Here is a 23,343-nt window from a genome sequence, read left to right as displayed (position 1 = left end):
GCGCGGTACAGTGCGAACCGGGCTGTCGGGCCCCGAATAGTACCTAGCCTCAGGAACTCGGCAGCCATGCGATGGAGATACATTTCGGTAAATGAGGCGTGGTGTTCTCCGGCATCTGCATCCGCGGCAAGATATTCGTCCATCTTTTCGACGAGCTGACGGTGACCCGAATCGTCCAGGTGAGCTGCAAGAGGAGCTTCCGTTGGACCAGTGCCAGGCGGCCTCTCGGTTCAACCTCGAGGTGTCGATGACACGGCCCAGCTTCCACATGTCATGTACCAATACGAAACTGTAGCGTTAACGGCGTTTATAATCTATACTTCCGGCCCTGAACTATCTCCAACTCCGAATACTCTGGCATGCTAATAGTAGGTATATAAGTGCCAGAGCGCGTTTTAGATATGCGGCGAGGTTTAGTTGAATATCAAGTTGTGCCTCGTGGCTAGTCCGCTTCCTGTAACTTACGATACTAGTTAGTATTAGGTAACTAGTAAGCGAGTCTTTTGGAAGCTGAACTTGATCAATTGAGGAACTTAACTAGAAGCCTAAGACAACGCAGTTGACGATCTATTTACCTACGTGTTTACGGCTTGGATCCACGTTGGTCCGTGGATCTACAAAGTTACCGGGCATTTGTAGTAAACTCACAATGGCTTCCCTATGGTACCTAACGTACTACCTAGGTACGTACCTACCTATATAATTCACACTTAAATGCCCTCCGTGCAATGTGCATTATCGATAAGGCACATCATAGTTTCTGTGGTAATACTCCGTGGATTGATCGATAAGATACGGAGCTTTCAATCGAATTTTCAGCGAATATTGCCATTTTCCCTCAGCACACAAACCCACCATACGCCACCTGTTCCTACTGCTTTACGATCGAGGCCGCTTCGTGTGTACCATCGCATATCCGTACCGCGTCTAGAAGAGACCTACCTACCCTCCTCGCCCCCCTCCCCGGCTCCGTCCCCTCTCCCTGGGTACTCTCCCTCCCCGCGCGTAGAAGGTGCCTCAACTCCCTACGCGTACCTACCTACCTCCTACCTGCGCCCACACCCTGCCTACCTCCCGCCGATCACGATGTCCGACATCTCGCTCAGCGACTTCGACGTCAACAAGCTGAACGAGAAGGACAAGGCCGAGCTGCGCCAGTTCCTCAACAACGAGAACCAGAAGGCCCGCGTCCAGGCGAGTACGTAGCGCGCCCTCCCCCTCTCCCGGCGCAGAGCGTTGCGCCGCGCCTGTCCGTCCTACCGCTGCCAGGGCGAGAAGCAGAACGAGGCGTCCTCGAGAGAACAGCGCTGACTGCCCCGGCCCTTACATTTAGCCGTCCACTCCCTGACCGATATCTGCTTCAAGAAGTGCATCACGAGCACGGTCCGCAACGGCAAGCTCGACCGGAGCGAGGAGGGCTGCATGGCGAACTGCGCTGACCGGTTCATAGACGTCAGCCAGCTAACGATGAAGCACTTGCAGAGCTTGCGGCAGGGCTGATCGGAGCAGAGTAGACGGGCCGGACGGCATGTACGATATAGTGGGGATATACGTTGACGGGAACAGCACCTCTCGATATGGCGAGGTGTATGTACATGATTATCTGCTCTCAAATGTACGGACTCAGGCGCGTGGCTACTGAGCCATATTCTCATTTCAACAAGTCGCCGACGGTAGGGGACTGGATATGCCCCAGTCATATATAGATATATGTACGTACGCAGCAACGATCACTTGAGGGATAATCCAGTGCATCTTCTTGGGGAATCAATTCTTTTCCGTTGATCTCATGGATCTAGCCATAGGCAACGCCGGCCCAAATGCAAATGTCCGTCCAACTCGAGATGCTCTTACAACCAGCATCATCTGCGAAACAATCCTTGTGATTGACGTGCGTTGGTGAGCACCACCCGTAAACCGTCGCATAAACCCGATGTCCCCTCCTCCTCCGGAAACGGCCCATCTAGACGAGAGCGAGCTTCGTGGCCGCAATGTCGAGGGCATCTACATCGCGGGTCAGGCGGCAGTACGCCTTCTTCGAGCCATTGGGTCTGCATAGGTTGATTAGCATTCGCACGCTCTACACTCCTATAGGACTTCCGCGATCCGGCGACGCATGGTAGCACGTACCGGATGAGGGTGTTGATCTTGATGGTATCGATGTCGTAAAGTTTCTTGAGGGCCAGCTTGATCTGGGCCTTGTTGGACTTGGGGTCGACGATGAAGACCAGCGTGTTGTTCTCCTCAATCTTCTTCATCGCGCTCTCGGTGTTGAGCGGGTGGATGATGATCTTGTGTTCATCGAGTCGCGGCTCGTGGTTGAACGACTTGCGGTGGTACTTAGGCGAACGCGACAGCTCCAGGGTCTTAGGCCGGCGGAAAGTGGTCGAGGTCCGGACCTTGCGTTTCTTGTGGGAGTTGTCCTAGAGCGTGCGGGTTAGCTTCACCAACAGTGCCAGGGGTGGCCCAGGCATGAGTAGACGAGATCGAGAACATTACTTACACCTCGGAGGGCGGACTTAGCAGCGGCTTTCGCCTGCTTGAGGCCCTTGGGCGCCTTGGAGGCACCTCCTGTGAAGAAACCGCATCAGCAATCGCCCTTGATCAGAACTCGCAAAATCTGCTCCTGCTTGATGCATCGGCCGCAGAGGCGCACGCCGAGGCGCCGACCTCGTCAAAGGTAAAATGAAGGTAAAATTCCATGGTTCATGGCGATGTACCTTTCTTCGCGGCAGCTTTGGGGCCCATTGTGTCGAGTGTGTCGTGAATTTGCTCGAATATCGTGATATTTGTCGTTAGGCGTGGAAGCGAACTATTTCGAGATTTCCTCTGCTCCGGTGGATGAGATATTTCCAAAGTTGCTGAGGTGGAGCCTTTCGCTTAGGGCTCCGTTATCCATTCGCAGGCCACGGGTGCTCAGCGGAAAATCACCGGGAACACTCCGGGTGAATGATTCCCGGAATAAAGATATTCCTTCCACGGATATGGCGGTGAAGTCACGTGTTGGAGACCTTGCGCGTATATGCATACAGTGCATATAGGTAGCTTACAGGGCTTGTCACACTGTACCTACTTTCTCTACCCCCACCTCATCCTCTACACCAGCGAGTTATACAATGCCTCACGACTCGATCAGTCTCTTTTATCGCTCTTGAAGATTCCTCGTGATGGCTGCAAAGAGGAAGAGACATCATATAAAGAGCCTATCTGCGGGGCGGCCACCGACAGCTCAGAGACCGAGGTCGATATCGAGGAAAGCCACCAAGGCACTGATTAATTCTCACCACCTTCTGCAGAAGAAGAAGGCCCAGGCTATTGCTAAAGGAGACCACGCCACCGAAAATGCGATCGACGCCGAGATTATTGCGTTAGGTGGCATTGAGAAGTACCAACTGGCCAGTCTGCAGGGCCAGCGGCTTGATCGCGGGGGTGATACCTCCCGTATCTTGATGGAATGGCTTTCGCCGTTGACATCTGTTATACGCCCTTCGGCAGCGAATCGTCTCAGGATGCTCGAGGTTGGAGCCCTGAGTACCGCCAATGCCTGTTCCAGGAGCGCTGTCTTCGATATGGAAAGGATAGACCTCAATAGTCAAGGTGACGGCATCACGAAGCAAGATTTCATGAAAAGACCACTACCTAGAGATGATTCTGATCGCTTCGACATTATTAGCCTCTCGTTGGTCTTGAACTTTGTTCCCGATGCTATTGGGCGAGGCGCCATGCTTCTCAGGAGTTTGGATTTTCTCAAGCAACCTAAGGTGCGACGCTCGTCCGAGCGGCGTGATCTCTTTCCTAGCTTGTTCATGGTCCTACCCGCTCCGGTAAGTCTTGCGCCATATTGATATCCTATGAGTTTTGATGGCAAAGTAGTGCTAATAGAGGAACCCCGAAGTGCGTTACCAATTCAAGGTATATGAACGAGTCTCATATGGTATATATTATGAATACATTGGGATACACGAAGGTCCGCAGCAAGACTACCCAGAAATTGGTCTACTATCTCTGGGTCCGAGAATCTATCCCCCAATCGCCGCCTGCGATACTTAAGAAAATGGTACTTCGGCCAGGGAAATCTAGGAATAACTTTGCGATCATGCTTCGTGTCGCGCCGGGGTGACAACCAGGCGGCTGGAGTAACTCTCGAGGTTGCCACCTTAGTGTCCAAACTTGTCGACGAGTTGTGCTGCCTCGACGGGTTCGGATGCATATGTAGCCACATCATGTGATGGTGGGCATCACGATGGCGCCGAATGGGTCCCGTCGTTCATTCTGCCGGTGGGTTGCAGTCAATACGCGCCAATACCGGAGGCCTGTTCCCTCCTTTATACCCCATATTTTCGCGCCTCTCAACTTGCCCAATGGGCGCCTCTACGCCAAACGTGCTTCCTGTATCGTCACCACAGCATGCTTGGTGTCTGTCGAGATCGTCAGTTACTTCGACGCCTTGAGCCTACCCCGCAGTCATCCACAGATCTGCCGGCAATACCTCGATCGAAAGGCATAACCAACAACAACGCGCAACTCTGGTCAGGCGACACCTACTCCTTTCAACGGACCCCCGATTTGATGGCTCTGAAGGAAGTATGTCTCACACGCTCGAGCGATCAATTACCTAACGGGACGGAAGGGGGAAACACGTCACCGTGTCGGCAGGATCGAAGGACGGTGTTCCTCTTGTTCGGTTATATCCAATTGTCTCGGCGTGGCGTTGGAGGCGGCTGCTGATCTTGCCTCTATCATGGCGTCTTCTTCGGAAAATGTGTTTGCGCCAATTTGTCTACGAGACAGCTAAGCCGGAGTTCAGAGACACACGAACGAGAACCTCAGACCAGCATAGTACCTGCTTCGTTCCTGGTGTACGCATGAGGTAACAGCCACGAGGCACGTCACGTTTCGATACTCTGGTGTGTTGAGGGGCGACCTAGTGGGTGAGGGGGGGGAATGCGAGTATGGTTCTCAATGAACATCCGTCCAGTTCCATCCGGGGAACGGCTGCTTCCCGGAACCCGGCAATTCCAGTACCAGCCCGTGTGGGGGGGGGGAACGTAGGTGCAGCCTGCGAACGGTCTAAGCGTTTGGGTTAGGAGGTTCGTTTTCTTAAGCATCGAGCTCGTGTCGGCAGGTTGAAACCGAATGCTCGAACTATCACACTGTGTTATAAACCCCTCCCTGCCGGACGGCGGCGTTCAGCTCAGGGTGCACTCAGGATCTCAACCATGAATCAGGGGCCGAGATTGCCAATGGCAGTGGCGAGGCCGGCTGTTGGATCCCCTTAACTGGAAACCAGACCCCGCTCAGATCAGACGATAACGGCCCATCAAGAAATCCAAAATACCTACTGTGTTGGTGTCATCCATGTAAATAATTGACCCCTCCTCCGAAAGTAGACGATCGGGCCCCTCGGGAAAAGGGAGGAGAGCTTAACGAGTCATTCACACAACAGGTGTTGGCTGGTCTGGTGCCGGATCCGTCCCTCGGACAACACCGCGACCAACATCAGTTCGATCGTCGACGAGCTTTATTACGCCAGCCCTCTGTGCAGCTACATTACGTAGGAGGGTGCCATGTACACACTGAAGATCCCCAAAGGTCTACGGAGTCGAAGAGCTAGGTACAACCCGGCAGGCAAACTGCTTCCCCAGCTCTAGGCGGCCCCTCGCGTGTTCACGATGCAGGTAAACATCCACAGCTTATCGTAGTACAGGAGAGACGGCTGGATTACCTAAAAGTAATGCCACTACTGTCGTGGTACGACAGATCGCGAATATTGTCACTACATACAAAATAGTCGGCCTCTCGCCCTTTATCACCAACGGCGGGTAGAGAGTCCGCAGGTAGCGCTCACAAATTCCTATATGGTGGCCTTCGTGCCGGGGCTCAGAGGGCAGACGATCAAGCCCGTATATATCGATAGCCGGAAAGAACTCTGGGCCTTCTTAGCCTTGATCGCGCAACTGGAATCCCGATCAATAGTAAGGCTACACGGCTGCACTCTACAGCAAACTATTACTCCCCACCACCGGTCATGAAGCTCAGGATGCGGACTTGTAGGCATATAGTCCTTTCAAACAGGCCAATGGACCAGTCTCTGCCGACTAGCTTACGAGTCGCAGCAGCTCTTCCCCGCATCGAGACGAGTGCTATGCGATTTACAGGCCCTCTCGATATCATCGGCTCGAAGCGCCCAGTTATATCGGTGCCCCGGGTTAAGTTCCGTTGCAATCAATCCCGCCCCCTCGACCCCAAACGCCTAGCTGCCCACCACCTCTCTCCGATGTCGTAAGCATATTGTGTTTGAATGTGTGCCAACCTCGATAGCCCCCCGAGCTAACATGCCTGATGCCGAGCCCTTCCTGCCTTGGATTAATTAATCCTTAAGGGTGGTGAGATTGTCGTCGAGAGCCTGGAAGGTCTCGATGACTCGTAGTCGTTCACGCACCCCGGGTGGTAAGGGAGCATTCCCGGGGCGCTGAACCACCACACCCTGCATGCCCGCCCGTATGGCGGCATCCACTTCCTTCACGTTGTCACTCAAGAAGAGCCACTCCTTAGGTGAGAACGCCGGATGTTTGCTAGCTATTACGTTGTAGCTACCCGTTTCCGTCTTAAGACCGGCGTTCACGGTGTCAAACCAATCTGAGATCCGCGGCGTCAAATCCGATGGGGAAGCGTCCGTGTGCTTAAAGAGCAGCTTCTGCGCGGGGACCGACCCGGACGAATAGATCATGACCCTGAGGCCCTTGTCCCCCCATTCCAACAGTTTTGGAGCCACGTCCGGGAATAGGGGTGCCTTTAAGTCACCTGAGGCATATCCTTCCTGCCAGAGGTAGCCTTGCAGGCTCTTCAGATAGGAGACTTTCACATCCTTCTCCACAAGGTCTCTGAAGTGGGCTTCTAATGCATCGCTAGAGGAAGAATATTCCGATGGAAATGCATCCCTATACTCTGCGAAGTCCGGATGGTTCCACCGAGTCTTCAGGGTCTCTGGGAGAGCTTTGAGCGCATAGGGGAACTAGAACCACGTGTCAGCGTACGTGTATTCTCCGACAGAGACCTACAGGGAGCCAATGAAAGCGGCGGAACGTAGCCATCCCGTTGCTGAAGCTGAATATTGGAGGACAACTAAGAGATACGTATTTTTATATGGCCACGAGTTCGACCTACCGAACTCCGCCATGGCTCGGTTGCCAAACTGGAGGCTACGGTGCTCTAGCGCCTCGAGATTGTAGAGGACGGTTGTCAACAAATCCTCTCCACCCCCTCGCGATGGTTGATGGCCACGCTGCCAGGCATCCATCCATGCTACACTGACGGTGGGGGGGCTAGGCGGATAGAATATGGGATTGGAGAACGCGGTATGCCTCCACGGGGATATCTTACCAGGACGTCTTTGACGAAGGAGATTGGACAGACTGTGCCCTCTAATGATACTTATTAGCTGACAAGCCCAGGCTAATGCAGCTGGAGGTAGAGACGTGCTAAGAAGCGGTATGAAGCAAGGGCAAGCTCGGAGCTGTCCTTACCAATATCTAGCAGGACTACTTTCACGGAGGTAGAAACAGCCATGGCAGTAGTTGGGCCCCGTATGACCCCGTCTTTGAGGTCTCTGCAAAAACCTGGATAGTCGGAGCCTGTAAGACGTTTCTAGAAGCTAAAGCCAGGTTCACCCCGTCGATGCAGAGCGGTGAAGGCGAAGCGCGTAGGAATTATACGTGTCGTGGAGGGGTGGAAAAATTTTTTCTGCCTCCTTCCTCTTCTTCTACGGTCGAACCTCGACCGAGGATGTCACCGAATTGGAGAAGAGGGCTAAGAAAGCAAGCCTCACGGTACACCGCGTCTTGTTAGGTGTTATCGAGAAGGCGGTCAAGATATGCAAGCGGACAAAATCCTGGGGGGACGGGAAGATAGTAAGATGAAAAATAGCGCCAAGTGGGATCAATGGCGTGAATTTGCTTGGGATAGCACTGGCGCAGATTTAGGAAGCAATGCCGTCGAACGCCAGATTATGATAACGCCCGAATTTTGGAGATGCCAGTAGCAGTAGGCCGAGGTCGCTATAGGGATGTAGCACCTTGCACTTCCCACCAATATGAATACATCTGCTATGTGCGCCTATAGGTAGTACCTAGGTAGGTAGGTTAGGCGAGAACGCACAGCGAAGACGAGTATGACGGGCTGCAAAAACGAAAGGCCGAACGAACATGACTCTGGAGGAGAGAGCCCGATAGCGCCCGACAGGCTTTGCTGGGTGCTGGCCATCGAATCGCTATCGAGATGCCGAGAAAAGCAGCCACCTCCACTTGTTATTATTATTATTATAGGTTAAGAGTAGGTAGTTGTTATTCGTGTACATACGTAATATACACGTACGTAGGTAGTATATATGTGCATATGCAGCGAATAATAATGGATACGCACTACTGCATCTTCTGCATGTCGCCTAACTGCTTGGCCCACCTGGGGGAGGGCGTTGCTGAGCAGGACAGGGAGACGGACTCTCGATTCGTGGATCCGTCCCAACCTCCAGAGTAAACAATGGAGGCCAGATAAAGGGGGGGGGGAGGGTGCGAGTGATCGAGGTGAAGATAAAATTCAAAATAAATAGTCGGGATCGCGGGAGTGGTCGCCCTACGATGTGTGGCCGCCTCTTACTGGCCTGACCAGACCAACAGGTCCCACGGCAACGGCAATACATAATGAATGAGTTTAGGACCGCCCAAGGCTTTCCAGCGTCTCTCTACCTATACACGTTGGTTGTCCATAAGAGATAATTACCTAGAGCTTGCCTGGCTAGCTTCCCTCGCCTCCCTGCCACAAAGGGAAGAGGAAGACGACGGCAAGAGAACTGCCACCACTACCACCGCCGCTACCACCACCACCACCAATACCAGCCAGCATGCTACCACCACGACCTGCAGCATCCAAGGCTAGGCTAACCCGGAGTGCTACGGCCAACACCTAGCTATTCCTGTTCTCAACCTAGCACTGATCTAGCAATGTCACTTTGGTAGATTGTTGCATCAATCAACAGCCCTCGTGCATCCAGGGCCCTCCGAGACACATTTGGAGACAACACTGCGGTTCATCCTTCGCAGCTCACACGACCCACCTGCTCGCGACGCGCACATCAGTTCCTCTATCGCGGCCCTAGGCGCTGACGCCAAGTGTCTGCTCACCATCGAGTCGAGCATGAGCGATAGAGGGAGAAGGGAGGGGGGGGGGGACCAGCACGAGGACGATACGACTGCGACCTAAATCGGTGGCATGTTCAAGCTGCGGAGTGGCTGCGCGCGATAGATGCGAGCCAACTGTGGCCGTCCTCACCGCCACGAACGGGACGGTAGCGACCAACTACATGTCGATATGTGCTGACCTATCATATGCATATGGCCCTATACGGCTCGGTGGCACATCTGGGTGTTTCGGGCCAGCGTGTCGCTACGATCTTCCGTAACCGCGCGGGGGAGAGGGCTCGACGCGATGTTAAAGCGTTATCTGTTTTCCCCCCAATCGCCTCGCAACTCGCCTCGCAAACCCCACGGCCGTGGGCGCGCCGCTTGCGGGCGACTTGACTCGCCCGTATTTGTTTTGGGGTTGCTGTGGGACGAGACCCGACGAGATGGGCCTGAAACCGCCGAACGCGTATTGTCAATCATGCACGAGAGCGACGTCTAGGCCGGTCGGCAAGTCGGGAGGAGGGACGCTCGCAGTGAAGAGTACGTTCTCGTCTTGCTCTCTTTTGTTCCCATCGCCGTACTGGCTGGACCGGAATGCGCTGGACCATGCCGGACAACCACCGTTTCAAGGTCACACGACAGAGAAATCCGTCTAGAACAAACTCCCGTCAGGCACAAGACTCGGGACGCTACGGCAACGACAATAATAATACCGGCGCCCATAGCCTCAACATTACTTCGCTGCGACAGTACACACGCCACTGTGGATGGAATGCGTCGCATGCTCCAGGCTCGCGGCAAAAGGGGCCAATACGACCAGTCATCTCGCCAAAAGTCAACAATATTTTGCGTCATGCTGAATCGGGCTGGTCTCCCCCCCTCAGTCCCTCCCAAAGCAGCAACCATCCCATCGCGAGATCTACAACATATTACTATTTTACTAGTGCCACCACGACCCCCTCACGCCCCCCTCTTCTCACGTATAGGTACTTATCTCTACATATACCCATATGCTACACAGTACGTATATGCCTAGGTATGTACGTACACGTATCGTATATACGTGTGCGAGTGTGTGTGTGTGTGTGTGTGTGTGTGTGTGTGTGTGTGTGTGTGTGCTCAGTTACTCATATGCTATGGCGCTGGTGGTAGGGATTCGTCGCGTGTAGAGGAGCACGATGCCAACCTGCAGTGCAGATGCTTTCGATAGCAGCCCAACCAGGGGCTGCCCCAGATCTTAGTCGGCAAATATCCAAGGACCCAACAATTCTAGGGCCGCGACACCGTGGTACCTACGTCGTAGGGTTTACTGGCCATCTAATTTCCCGCCCCTTTCTGACCTTGCGATCTTTGTTGCTCTATCACGGGCACTGGCGTAACCACCCCCCTTTTTTTTTTTCTTTCATCATTTTGGTATTATTGTGGTGATGATCCCTTTCATTCTTTCCCACGGGTCGCCGCGTCACGACCGGCAAGCCTGGAGCGCTCCCGGGGCCGCCTAGATGTTTGCGCGCTGGGCCAAGCCAATGCTTCGGCGACTGGTTGGGGTCCTCGTTAATTTGAGGAAGCGCTGCGAAATTCGATTCACAAGTGTGACGTGACCACTGGACTTGGGGCTCTCCCCGAAGCTATCTCTGGTTGGGTTGGCTGTCGCATCCTCCCACGACGCGAGAATCCGGGTGGCCACCGGGAAAAAGCGTGGTGCACCATCCATTGAAATTGCCCAGAGGCGGTCAACGCCGACCGTGGAAGGGAATATGCTAGCGGTGCTCATATATCCCAAGCCGGCTTAATTAGTTATGCACGCCGGGGGCAGAGAGAGCATAGGACGCGATGCAGGCAGAAAGGAGTGCATAACCCCGGTTGCCAGCCAATGAACCCGCTCTCGGGCTGACAAGTGAAACCGAAGGTGCTGGAAAGGTCAAGAGGCAAACTCTGTGTCTCATTGGACCGCTGACGTACTCAGACAGGGGAATGCAGGGAATGACTTGCGTAAGTAGGTACCTGGCCAGATGTACTATACCTCCATTCGTTGGGTAGATACATTGGGGGTTCTCGTCGAAGCCAGCGTGTCCATGTCGGCCGCTGTACTCGTCCGCCTGGGAAGGGTTAGCGGGCGCAGCCATGCAGTACCTCGTCGAGGATAGAGGAGGTACATGCCGATCCCCCGACCGGGCCGCCAAAGCTACATGCGCCCCGCGTTCCTCGACTGGTGCTCGCAGGCTGAGTTAGCACCGAAATCTGCCCACGAGGTACCGGATGGGCAGGTAGATGGCGGTGTGGCGATCCTGGCTTGGCTGGGGACTGGCCACGGCGGCACTATCGTACACGGTGCAGCTTTTCGTCTTCCCTTGCTGTTATCGCGCGCTGCAGAAGCCCGTGTGTCCGGGTGGCTCTGAGGGCGCGTGGTCAACAGCTGACGACCTTGGACTGGGAAGGGAAGCGTCTCCAGCTAGGCTCCGTCAGGTCCGGCACCGTCAGTGCCGCCCGTACCGAATTTGGAACCCAGCCGCGCCCCAGTTTCCCTGCCCTCTCTGCTCGGGCACGCGGACGCTGTGGCCGACTCGCAGCCGGGCGCGAATCTTCAGCGCGACGGGCGCCCAGCTGCGTTATCGTGGTCGGCCTGGGCGCTTCCAAAGCTTTCCACGACCGTGCCGGCCTCATGACCCGGACCGCCCCAACAGACGCCTAGGCACTTGGTCTATCTGGTGGCGTGGCATCGTGACAGAACCGCATCGTCGCTCTATCGTCATCGCCCTCCGTGTCGCTCTCCACTGCTTACTCCGTCTCCCCTCTGGCATACCGTGTCCCCGTGTACTCGTACTCAGCATGTACCTACAGTACCTTAGGTACTCATAGTGCCAGCCCTCCTTGCTCACGGTGCCCTTGGTATTAGGGACCTATTACTGGCAGGAGGAGCGGCAGGAACAGCAGGAGGAAGGTACCTGAGGTGGTACCAGACAAAGCGCCCCTCAGCCAGGGCATGAATAACCCCAAACCTACTGGCGCGCTTTTCCGTCTTGTCTTGTCCCTGTCTGGCCCTTGTGCTGGCAACCATCTCCAAAAATGGCTCCCCCTGGTCACGAACCAGCGGCCTAACCTATTTAAGTATATACACTGGCATTTGGTGTGTGGTCCAATGTGTGTGTATACTGAGTGTGTGTGTGTGTGTGTGTCGCTGTCTATCTCAACCGTAAGTCAACACTTAGGTAACTTGCCGTGTATCTACGTACTGTATGTATGTAGACACGTACAGGTAGGTAGGGACCCGGGGTCAAGTTAGGTACCTCCTAGCGGTATCTAGATATAGGTATGTACAACGTAGTACATCTACCCGGTCCGATGTATATGCTAATTTCGATGTCTGCTACGACATCGGATCCCGTATGTCTATCTAGTGTATGAGATAGGCAGGTACCTACGCCAGGTGGTACCTCGCCTAGGGAGAGCAGGTACCTCGACCTCGTCAGGCCCCAAAGGTACCGAACCGCAGGCTGGCCGAGGGGGGGAGATGGAGGGTGATGGGTTTACGTGTGCCTTGTCGTGTACCTTGTCGTGTACCTTGTCGTGTACCTTGCTCTACGTAGTACATGCTGGCCTTGGGACGGCACGTCGTAGTCGTGAGTCGTAGCCGTAGCCGTAGGTCGTAGTAGTGGCATCGTATGCATGTACTCCCTGCTCCACCCTGGCACAGGCCGCAGCAGTTGTTCGTTGTTGTTCCATCTCCATTGACTGTCTGCATTCCCTTCCAGGCTCCTCTCGCTCCCCCCCATCGCTCCATGGTCGGGCCACCCCGGACGCTCAGCGTCCAGGTCGAGCTAGCCTGCCTCCTCCACACCAAGCCGGTTCGTCCTCTCTCTCTTTCTCCCTTCGGGTATCGCCATCTCGTCCTATCCTTCCCTTGTTGCCATCATTTTCTTCCGTCGTCTCTTCTCTGCCATCCGTTTCCTACTGCTTCTCTCGCCCGTCCTCGATCCGTAACCTCCATCCTGTCTTAATCTTCGGCCCCGTCGTTCTCTGTTCCCTTTTCCTTGCTCCATCTACCACTGAGTTGCTGTTGTTGCTGATTCTGTGCTGTTGTCCCGGTCGAGTTGACAAAGAGAAGAGAACCAACCTTGGACCTCGAACCCCGTGCCTACCTATAGCTTCGCCGTCCAGAAATACCAACACCTAGCTCTCTCTGCTTTGACTCACCGACCGGCCCAACTGACCAGCTCCCCATAACCTATTGGGCTCTTTTGACCCCTTCACCACCCCTCCTCTTATCTCTCTCCTCTTCTTCCTGCTCCCTATCGCCCACGACTCCTCCGCAGATTGATCCAAGGTTGTCGTCTTTGTCTGCAGATAGCCCCAGCTTGTCAGAACGGTTCCCGTCGCCGCTACTACCTGAGTCTTGGATGACCGTTAGAGACTCAATCGAACTACACCTTCACCACGTCACCCCGTCCTGACTACTAGTTGCCCTGTGGGATCCGCACCGGCTCAGAAACACGCCTCAAATCTGCTCCCCCGCCGAAGAACGTCGAGAAGAGTCACAGGCCCTACCTACGTCTCCCGTCCATTGTCGAGCCAGGCCGCCAGAGTCGACCACCGTGAAGCCAACCCGTCTTTCCCTCCTTCCCCTCCTATTTGCTACCAACCCACCTAATCGCCGACCCCCCCTCTCTGCTATCCTCAACGACCACCGTGGCCGACCAGTCAGTAAACGGCTCGGTCAACTAGAGCCACGCCCACTCCAGTCAAGCGTCCGTCCCATCCCGATCACGAGCGTCTTGACTCGACTACCGTCCTATCCGAATGCCACTTCGAATTAGGTCATAGCCGCGTGTCGACTTAGCAAGGCCCTCTGGCTTCAGACAATTGCTACGTCGACCCGTTGACTCGTTGCCCCACCGCGCCTGCAGCAATAATAGCAGCAACACAATACGAACACTAGAGAATCACGATCCCAGGCTCCATCCTACCCTGAGGCTTGTAGCGACTATCAATCCGACCAACGGACACTCTTTCAAAAACCACAGCATCGTATCGATGTCCTTATAACGACCTTCTCCTTTCACTCTTTCAAGGACCGCAGGTCCGACAACTTGTTCACGATATTTCCTCGCTTTCATTTGTTTAGTACACCCGATACACCCCGCATGAGCCTCTGACCCGTGAACGATTTTGGAGTTATTTGTTTTTTCCTCGCTCTTCAGCATCTTGTATATCCCCTGTTCCCTACTTTGCTCTTGCTGCTACTCTCCTCTTATTTGGGTTGGCACCTCTTCTCTCTTGCTTCTACTATTCTCTGTTCCTATCCCGGCGATTCTGGCTCTCTTGGCTGGCCTCTGATCACTACGACTTGCACAAAGCTCCTGTCTACTTGTCAAGAGACAGACAGGCGTATACTACTCCTCGTACCACTCTTGGTTGCCCTTGCTGGATAAACGTCAGGCAAGGGGGAAAGGATTTGTACACTTGTGTGTGTACGATCATCCCTGGCTACGACAGGCTCGCGCCCCTCTCTCACCTCGGTTTACCTGTCTCATTTGAGACAGCGTCATGGAATGCTTAAGAAACAAGTTTCAAGATGGCGTTGTTCTCGATGGGAGATTTCAAACAATCTCCCCGCTTAACCATGGTTCCTTCGGGATGGTCTTCTTGGCGAGGGACTTGCAAACCAATGAGCTCGTTGCCATCAAGTGCATGACAAAGAAGGCGGCTGCCAACGAAGCCGGCATCGAGTTTGCTATCGACGAGAGGTCCGAAGAGCTGTTCTGCCACCGCCGACTAGGAGCGCATCCCAACATTGTCAATTTGGTCCACTCCTTCGAGACCAATGCTCACGTGTACCTCGTCCTCGAGTACTGCTCCCGTGGAGATCTCTACGAGACCATTCGAACTGGATGTGGTCCTCTGGAGACCGAGCACGTTCGTCGCTTCATGCTCGAGCTGGTTGATGCTGTCTCGTACATGCACTCGAAGGGCATCTATCACCGCGATATCAAACCCGAGAACATCTTTCTCAACGAGTCGGGTTCGATGAAGCTGGGCGACTTTGGACTGGCCACCACGGAGCGATGGAGCTACGAGACCACTGTGGGAAGCGATAGGTACATGTCACCTGAGCAGTATGACTCAGTCGGAGCCGGATACTCGCCTGCCCAGGCCGACATTTGGGCGATTGGCGTCTGCCTGCTTAACATTCTCTTCTCTCGGAACCCTTTCACCACCCCTACCGAGGCCGACCCCTTGTTCCTAGATTTCTCGCGCGACAAGCAGTCGCTCTTCGATGTCTTCCCCACCATGTCCCAAGATACCTACGAAGTCATCGTTGAGTGCATGAATCTGGACCCGAGCAAGCGATCGCTGGTCGGCGCCAGGAACGCCCTTCGCCGCGTCGTCAGCTTCACCACCCTCACCGAGGACCTCGACGTGTTCTGCGCGACGGAGCGCAGCGCCGTTGCCACTGCGAACCGCGAGCCCCTCCGGACTCCCTCGATCCAGAGTCCTCAGATGGAGCAGGGCACCTTCCCTTGGGCGAAGGCCTTGCACGCTTCCCCGCTCCAGTCCCTGCGTCAACTGAGCGCTATCCCGGACGACGAGAGTTATACCGAAGATTTGTTCTCGAAGTCGGCGGAAACTACGGGCTGGCTGTCGGCCTCTGTCCAGACTCCTTCGATCTCGTCCGTGTTGACCTCTAATCTCGGGGTGTCGATGAATTCGCTCGACGTGCTGTTACCCGTGAAGATACCGGCCCGCTCAGGTGCTAAGGCGTCTGCAATTTCTGGGTCGTTGCCCATCACCATGTCGAAGCCGAGGCCGAGTCTCGGGGCCTTGTCCTCGGTGTTTGGCCGCCAGAAGGACACGGTGTCGAAGAGCTGGAGCGACATGTGGGATGAGGAGGAGGAAGAAGAGGAAGAGGAGCGCGCCCGTCAGGTTCAAGCCCTCAACAAACTGAACTCGAGGACCTGGAGTCAAGAGAGCAAGGAGGAGGCACGCACTCCCCAGCAGGATCCGGTATCACTGCACCAGGCGCCAGCGTCTGTTAATGAGAAGCCAGAGGCTTCGCCTGTGAATGATACCATTTCAAACGACATCGACGGGGATTTGGTGGCCGATGGATTCTTCTTCCATGAGCCCGTTGTTATTGAACAGCCCGAGCATTTTCCCCCTCGGTACTCGCCGCCGTCGAAGCGTAGCTGCCTCGACAAGTGGGCGGCGCTTGGGGAGCGCCGCCGCGCCTACGCTGGAGCACCGGTGCCCAAGTCGCTGGACTTTACTATTAAGTCTCGACGACAGTTTGGTTTCAATTTTAATAATTCGCACGGGGTAGGGATCGGTATTTGGGACCACACCACTCAAGCACAGAATCAGCATCACAAATGGAACAATCGGGACCGCGCCCCCTTGCGCGAGTGCCCGTGGAACAAGGGCCGAGACGGGAACTGGCGTAAGGACAAACGTCACGATTTCGGCGAAGTTGAGTGGGTTGGCCATTGGTAGCGGGAAGAGGAACAACTCGACCCCGAGTTTCTCCCCCCTCCACCGGTGTTGTCACTTGTAGTTGTGCTCATCTCTCCATAACCTCGAGGGTCTTGCGTGTTGTTTTGGGTTGTTGCCAGCACCTTTTTTTTCTCTCATTCTGCCTTACCTTGTTTTTAATACTTGGATTGCTTGGGGTCAGAATTGGGGGACGGTGTTTAAACAAAAAGAGGACCATGTCAACGCATGGCAGTTGGATTATTCTTTTATTTCGGATCATACAGTCTGGCAAAAAAAAAACGGCTGCAACACCCCATACACGCGCAAAACACACGAAGATACAAAGCCCCCGTGGATTGATCTAGCTTCAACTCGCTCTTTAGGTATTCGATTAGATTAGTTTACTCAAACAATACCAAAGTTACCCACTCACTCAATCCCCTCTGGCCGTTGCCGCTTTCGCCAACGTGACTAAAGTGATGATGAGTTGACACAGGTGGGTTCTCCTGGCATGCTCCACGTGGCCGTCGGTGACTGCTACTACTTCTAGGCGTCCCAAAATGTGAAGCTGTCTGTATTTGGGCCAACTAATGCAGGCCTGCGTCGTCGTCGTGGACTATCCCAGGGTGAATCGCAGGGCCCAATAAGGGGAGGAGCTGTACGTAACCTACTTCCCAACGAGCCGAGTCAGGTCAACCGGCCACTCAACTAGGCCATCGTGTCTCGGTCGCTCTTATTCTCATCTATCACCTATCTCCACCATATCAGACGATGGGAGAGATTTTGCTACTTAACCGCATGCACACGTGAGCAAAACTGGCTATCCCTTCTGACCTATTAATTTTTTTTTTCTTCCCCCTCGTCCCGGAAGGGTTTCCCGGGGTCAGAATCCGTCGCTACATCCGTTACGCTACCTGTCTTCCCTACTCCCTCCCCCCACACCTTACCGAATTGGCCAGAAGGCCACCCGCCTACGTGTGCGATTTCTGCACGCATGTACGGGTCCTGATTCGGAATCTACAAGAGGTAGGCGAGCAGGCGAGCAGGTGAGCGGGTGGGTGAGTGGTTTTTTTTTTTTTTTCAGGGGGGGGTGGATGCGGCAGAACAGCATCCCGTTTTGCGTATACGGCGCATAGGTACTGTCCATACAGAGACGAATCGAATGGCGGCGGGCGGGCGGGCGGACCAAAACCGATCGACTGGGTCTTGTCGCTAACTATAGATAGCTGTAGGTGTAGATGGATAGATCTAGGTAAGTATATATATAGGTATATATGTAGGTATATGTATATCCTAGATGCCTACACGTGCATGTATATATGTATATATGTAACTACGCCCCGGCGTCGAGAAGGGGAAGAAGGGGAGAAAGAAAACACAAAATGAAACGAAACAACTCCACCAAGGAGGGGAGGGGGGGCTTCTCCCTCTCAGGTTGCTGGTAATAGCCAACTTGCTGGTCTGCTGCTGCTCTAATCCGAGATCAGATCTGGGGAAAAGGGGGCCAGCTCGCAGCGCGCAGTGTGTGGGGAGGAGAGGGCAGGGGGGGGGTTGTGCGCGACTTAGCCGGTTGGGCAGACGAGCAGATAGACGAGACGAGACGAGACGGAAACCTTGGGAGATCGAGGTTAATGTTAGCAGGGGTGTATTGAAAAAAAGAGAGAGAGAGAGAGAGAGAATGGCAGAGTTGAGTAGGTAAGTAGGTAGGTATGTAAGGGTAGCAGGGTCGCGTTTCCCAGGCCGAAGGAGCCCTAACGTAACGTAACCCCCGTTTCTGCAACGCTGCCCCCCCCCTGGGTCCGCCGCGCCTCGCTCCTCCTCGCTTCCTTCTCTTCCTTCCGCCGGTCTGCCAGGAGGCATTAGAGGGTCGAGAGCTATCTAGATTTATCTACCTACACCTGAATCAAGCTGCTCGCTTTCGGGGGGTTGTTTCTGCTTCTTCTTCCGCTTTGGGCTGGGTTGCCCCCCTTCCCCGTGCAGCTGCTCAAGCAGGCGCCTGCCGCCGACATGTCTGGGCGCCAGCCCACCCGCGTGCGTACACACGCTGTCCGCATTGCTGCGGGCGCCGCCGACGCTGCAGACGCACGCCAAGGTAGGTATCAGGTGCGGCTCCCGGGGGCGGTTGTGGAACGCGATGGCCTGAGTTCTAAAGTGGGAGAAGGATTTGTTCCCGGGCGTTTCTCGAAGCTCGACGTCTGGAAGAGGGGGAGGGGGGGCTGGGGCGGTCCCCGGGGCGGCCGGGCGTAGTGGTGAGGTGATGTCGGGAGCCGTGGCTCGCGGTCACGGGGCGGGGGATCCGGGGAGGAGGTCCGGGACGGTTACGACATTGCCTACTTCCCTAGGATTCGGTAATAGACACGCACCCGATGCAAGAAGAACACTTCTCTCCCTCCCCCCCGTCTCTCTCTGTGTGTGTGCCCGTAGCCTGCGCGGGTCTCGGCTTTGCAGTCCCGGCCGTAGCAGCCAGATGTCCGATCTTCCTGTGCCTCCCTCGCCGGCTTTGGGGCTTGGGACGTTCCGGGCGAAGTAGTATTCGCTCGTCTACGGCGGACTATGGCGGTTCCACAGATAGTAGTATTAGGTGGTAGGGTAGGCCTTGTAACCACGAAGCCCATTGGCCGGCCAATGCTCCGATTGTTGTTCGCTACGGTAACTGAAGCACTCTTGGGTACATATTTTCGTATATGTGTAAGGGGGGACAGGGAGAGGTAGAGGGAGAGGGAGGAGGGAGAGGGAGAGGGAAAGGGAGAGGTGTATAAACGTACATCTATATATGCCTGGGTGTGTGTGTACCTAGATCTCGATTCGATCCCCTTTAGATCACTTCTATGAAGAGGCACTAGCAGTCTTGATGGAGGTTGTGCTGGTAGGTATACTCAGCAGCAGCGGTGAAATGCTCAATTACCTATTTCTACACTACGTAGCCCCTTCGAAGGAAGCCTCCTATCGCTTTATTCAACTCCCTCTTTCTCTCTCTCTCTAGTCTTGTCCTCTCTTCTGCTTGCTTTCTACTTATTCGTTCGGGCCCGCAGCCCCAGGCTCCGGTAAAGCTTCGAGGGTCGTAGCACTGACAGGATCTAGCCTGTCGGTGCTCGTATTGGTGAGGGCACACGGAAGCTCTCCCAAAAGGGAATGCACAGCTAGATCGACGACCACCAAGCCACGTAACTATGCGTCCCCGGACCACAGCAACGGTATGACGGCATGAATTTTATGACGGTAGCCGAGGACAGGTACCACGTCTTGCCGGTCGAGTGGAATGGGCACGGTGCGTCGGTGATACAGCTCGGTCTCTAGCATATAAACGTCGCCGACGTACATGTCGCCCATCGATTTTTGACACCCCCCGCCGACGTTACTCCCGGGCAGCGGCCGCGCTTGCTGGGGCCCCAACAGGGAAGGTATCTCAGTGGCGCGGTCAGACACGCCGGTCGTCTCTGAAGAAGGCTGCCTGTCCGACGAGTAGCCAGTCGTGGTGGCGTCGGAAACCGTGGACAGCTGCTGGTTCTCATGAACAGACCTCCTTTGCGGGCTTGCCCCCTGACCCGACCGGGCGCCGGCGCGTGCGCGTTGTGTCTGTCTCGCGGCGCCGGCGATCTAGACTATCTCCGACCCAGCTTCCTGAATAGGAAGCAGCCAGAACATCTATACTTGGTGATGGTCTCACAGGCAAAGGGAGCATGTAGCGGCCGTATCACCGTCTCGCCATTGGATAAGTTTCGGTTGACCTTGTTGACAGGTTAGAAGGAGCCCATCCTTACGCAAGCTGCTGGTATCACTTCCGGGGAACCTGTCCTCCCCTAGCCCTTCTCCTCTTCCTCCAGAGTGAGTTGAACCCATGTTGTGCTAAAGTGCCACTTGGATTAGTTTCGTAGGTAGATTTTCCTGATATATCTGTGCTAGCGTATATATCCGTACGTACGTACTACTGCTGGGCCAATGCGTACAAAGTGCCCATGGGCTTCATCACGTCGTTGAAACGGGCGAGCTGCCCAGGGAAGGGGGGGGGGGGGGGTGTCGAGTGTGAACTCCTCGCTCCCTAAGCATAGATATACTTGCTGAGTTCTTCTCCAAACGAGGGATCGATCGGGCTTACACAAACCCAGATACCTCGAGGGGGCAGCTTGATATGTTGGGGGGGAGGAATCCCAGTGTTTAAGAACCATATAGGTGCGGCATAGCTCACGCAGCCACCACTTGAGATTCCTCCAAGACACAGCATAGCTTAGGAGCTCTCTGAAGTAGCACCTCCTAGCGGCGCTCTGGGGGACGGTGTACCCTTCTGTATCGTCCACAAGCGGTCCATGACGTCTCCAGAGCCCTAGAAGACCTTTTCTGATTGTGACGACCCCGATAGGTGGGGGCGCCGTGTCTCAGCGGATTGTGACTCCCTCTCCACGACTCCCCATAACAATTAGGATCGCTACTATTGCGAACCGGCCGCCGGGAAGAATACGCAAGCTGCAAGCGCCGTTGACCCGATGGGTGGTAGGGGAGACGGCAAGGTGGGTTCGCGACGCAAGTACGCTGCATATCGGCTCGCTGCATAGAGCGGAGGATGGACATATAGACCCTCATACTCCGCGAAGATGAAACTTATCGGGTATACATACGGTTTGTCTGCTGAGCTACCCGTCAGCCACACCTCCGTGAATCCGCGAAGCAAGCTGCCGCCCTTTTCGACTATCTCCGTCCCGCACGAGGGAAGGGAGCAGAGGGGGACTCGTCAGACTAAATGGCGTCACAATGAAGGCGTTTATCCTGCCGACACGGGTACAGGATGGTTGGCTTTCACGTGCCCGGATTCCACGCGGAGATCGAAGGACATCTGGGTAAGTAAGTAGCGTCACCAAGAGCGACAGATCCTGTCGCCTTTACTTGATACGGAGGTTGTAGCCAGGCCAGGTAAGTCAGTCCCGCCTACCGTATACCAGAGCAGCGGGAAGTTGTCTGCGCAAATCCTTGATTCAGGGGGTTGTGCCTCCTCGACAACCGAAACAACATTTGCCTATTCACGGCATCCGCTGAGGTCAACGAGATTGTAAACCTCACACGGAGGGGGGGAACTCATCGGGCATGTCGTATTTTTTAACCCCCCAAGCCAATGTTCACACCCACTCGTCCTCTTTCTCGCTCGTTCTCTATCTCTATTGTCTCTTCCTCCCGGCCGAAGCGGACTCATCTCGGCTCTAACCCACCTTAGACCACGCCATTCCGCCCAGGTTTATATTATACATTCTCTGGATACTCGTCGGGGGGGCCAAAGTCCCGTCCAAACACGACCGAACCCATCTCTATTTTGACTTCGTATATCGATCAACCACCACACTACGCCGACGAGAGTGTGTGCGAGCGAGTGTGAGAAGGGATAACAAAAACGACAGACACAGCCAGAGACATACCTAGTAGCCAAGCAAGAGTGAGAGAGAGGAAGGAATAGGCAAGGCGGAGAGAGCAAGCAGGAGAGGACCAGGCCGTTGCCACAATGGCCCACGACCACACGGTGGACGTCGAACTCGCCAAAGAGTACGCCCTGAAGGAGCAGAACCAAGCGGCAGCACAGTACCCGATGCCAAGCGAGACGATGACGACGATGACGCCACCGCCGCCGGCAGCAGCAACGGCGACAACAAGCCACTACGAGACCAGGAGCCACCCCGCGTATACGGGCGTCGCGAAGTCGTGCGTCGTATGCCGGCACACGTTCCTACTGAGCTACTTCCACTGCTGCGCGGTGTGCCTGGGCATCATCGAGAGCGGGCGGGCGACGCGGGACTTGCTGCCGGCCGTGCAACCTGCGGCTCCTCCTCCGCCGATGCCGCCACTGCCGACCCTGCACCCGCTGACCCACGTCGCCCCCGCCTGCTCGTCCGCGCCGTCCGCCGCGTCCTCGTCCAACTCCTCGACCACCGCCGTCGACGACGAGAGGCCGACCCGCCACGACAGCTACCGCGAGGACGGCGGAGACCGCAGCAGTGGCGTCGGCGGCAGCACCAGCAGAACCAGCACCAGCAGCGCCTGCTGCAGCTACTGCGGCGCCGGCCGCAAAGACGCAACCAGCGCCCCCTCGCCTCCGCCCCCATCCCCAGCCCCGGCCCATTGCGGCAGCTCCTTCTGCCGCTTCACGCACCGGCGGTCGCTCATGGTCTTCTTCGGGGTGTGCGAGCTGGTGCCGTCGGCGGGGGGCCTGGCGCTGGCCAACGCGGCGCTGTACCGCCGCGACTGGGGCCAGCTGCGCTACGCCGGCCTCCTGCTCGTCCAGTGGTGGCAGATCTTCGTCCTCCCCCGCCAGTGGCACGCCGGCCGCCCCGTCGTCGCCGGCCAGCTCGTCGCCTGCCTCTTCATGGTCTGGTTCTACATCGCCACCAGCGACCACTGGCGCTGGTGGGAGCCCCTCGCCGTCAGCACCGTCCTCCTCAAGATCGTCTTCCCCTGGTGAGAGCGGTCGGGGGAACGAAAGCCCTGCCGCCCCCTCCTCCTCATCCTCCTCCTCCTTCAGATGGCTGGGTATACCTTATCGGTCGTGGCATGGATGGGAAGAAGGGGAGGGGGGAGCGGGAGCGGGAGCGGAGGAAGTGTAGTTAAGACGCAAGAGCGTTGTGGATCAGTGGATATGTTGGAATAGCCGCTCCTATTTGGCCCTTGATTTCTTAGCTCAGCCTTGGGTTCCGTTTCGATGGACGGAAGCGAGGGATAA

At 55.5% G+C, this 23,343-nt stretch overlaps 7 protein-coding genes across 7 annotated transcripts; 5 read left to right on the top strand and 2 right to left on the bottom strand.

The window, feature by feature from the left end:
- Positions 1–1,086: 1,086 nt before the first annotated feature.
- Positions 1,087–1,500, top strand: GGS23DRAFT_604225 (Tim10/DDP family zinc finger-domain-containing protein; the record flags this gene model as incomplete). Its single annotated transcript, XM_051519580.1, has 2 exons — positions 1,087–1,198; positions 1,334–1,500. 2 exons carry the CDS (start codon positions 1,087–1,089, stop codon positions 1,498–1,500), a joined length of 279 nt encoding a protein of 92 aa, XP_051373341.1.
- Positions 1,501–1,816: 316 nt separating this feature from the next.
- Positions 1,817–2,983, bottom strand: GGS23DRAFT_457063 (60S ribosomal protein L25). Its single transcript, XM_051514066.1, has 4 exons — positions 2,721–2,983; positions 2,504–2,571; positions 2,131–2,423; positions 1,817–2,051 (listed from the first exon to the last, which is right to left on the bottom strand). The coding sequence occupies exons 1-4, from the start codon at positions 2,746–2,748 to the stop codon at positions 1,964–1,966; spliced, it is 477 nt and encodes a 158-aa protein (XP_051373340.1). The 5' UTR covers positions 2,749–2,983; the 3' UTR covers positions 1,817–1,963.
- GGS23DRAFT_457254 (putative methyltransferase-domain-containing protein) lies at positions 2,714–4,264 on the top strand. The gene is made up of 2 exons (XM_051514068.1): positions 2,714–3,824; positions 3,896–4,264. The coding sequence occupies exons 1-2, from the start codon at positions 3,168–3,170 to the stop codon at positions 4,118–4,120; spliced, it is 882 nt and encodes a 293-aa protein (XP_051373339.1). The 5' UTR covers positions 2,714–3,167; the 3' UTR covers positions 4,121–4,264.
- A 2,064-nt stretch (positions 4,265–6,328) lies between these two features.
- Positions 6,329–7,855, bottom strand: GGS23DRAFT_457150 (enolase-phosphatase E1). The gene is made up of 3 exons (XM_051514067.1): positions 7,527–7,855; positions 7,384–7,424; positions 6,329–7,015 (listed from the first exon to the last, which is right to left on the bottom strand). The coding sequence occupies exons 1-3, from the start codon at positions 7,567–7,569 to the stop codon at positions 6,371–6,373; spliced, it is 729 nt and encodes a 242-aa protein (XP_051373338.1). The 5' UTR covers positions 7,570–7,855; the 3' UTR covers positions 6,329–6,370.
- Positions 7,856–9,674: 1,819 nt separating this feature from the next.
- GGS23DRAFT_457053 (uncharacterized protein) lies at positions 9,675–10,504 on the top strand. The gene has a single exon (XM_051514065.1). The coding sequence runs from the start codon at positions 9,774–9,776 to the stop codon at positions 10,329–10,331; it is 558 nt and encodes a 185-aa protein (XP_051373337.1). The 5' UTR covers positions 9,675–9,773; the 3' UTR covers positions 10,332–10,504.
- A 4,048-nt stretch (positions 10,505–14,552) lies between these two features.
- On the top strand, positions 14,553–16,701 carry GGS23DRAFT_457028 (kinase-like protein). The gene has a single exon (XM_051514064.1). The coding sequence runs from the start codon at positions 14,724–14,726 to the stop codon at positions 16,665–16,667; it is 1,944 nt and encodes a 647-aa protein (XP_051373336.1). The 5' UTR covers positions 14,553–14,723; the 3' UTR covers positions 16,668–16,701.
- A 6,080-nt stretch (positions 16,702–22,781) lies between these two features.
- On the top strand, positions 22,782–23,141 carry GGS23DRAFT_561130 (uncharacterized protein). The gene has a single exon (XM_051515923.1). The coding sequence runs from the start codon at positions 22,789–22,791 to the stop codon at positions 23,083–23,085; it is 297 nt and encodes a 98-aa protein (XP_051373335.1). The 5' UTR covers positions 22,782–22,788; the 3' UTR covers positions 23,086–23,141.
- Positions 23,142–23,343: the final 202 nt, after the last annotated feature.

This window comes from Durotheca rogersii (genome assembly GCF_024521655.1).
Source record: "Durotheca rogersii strain YMJ 92031201 chromosome Unknown GGS23scaffold_6, whole genome shotgun sequence".
Lineage (NCBI taxonomy): Eukaryota > Fungi > Ascomycota > Sordariomycetes > Xylariales > Xylariaceae > Durotheca > Durotheca rogersii.
This window is presented reverse-complemented; position numbering and strand designations above follow the sequence as displayed.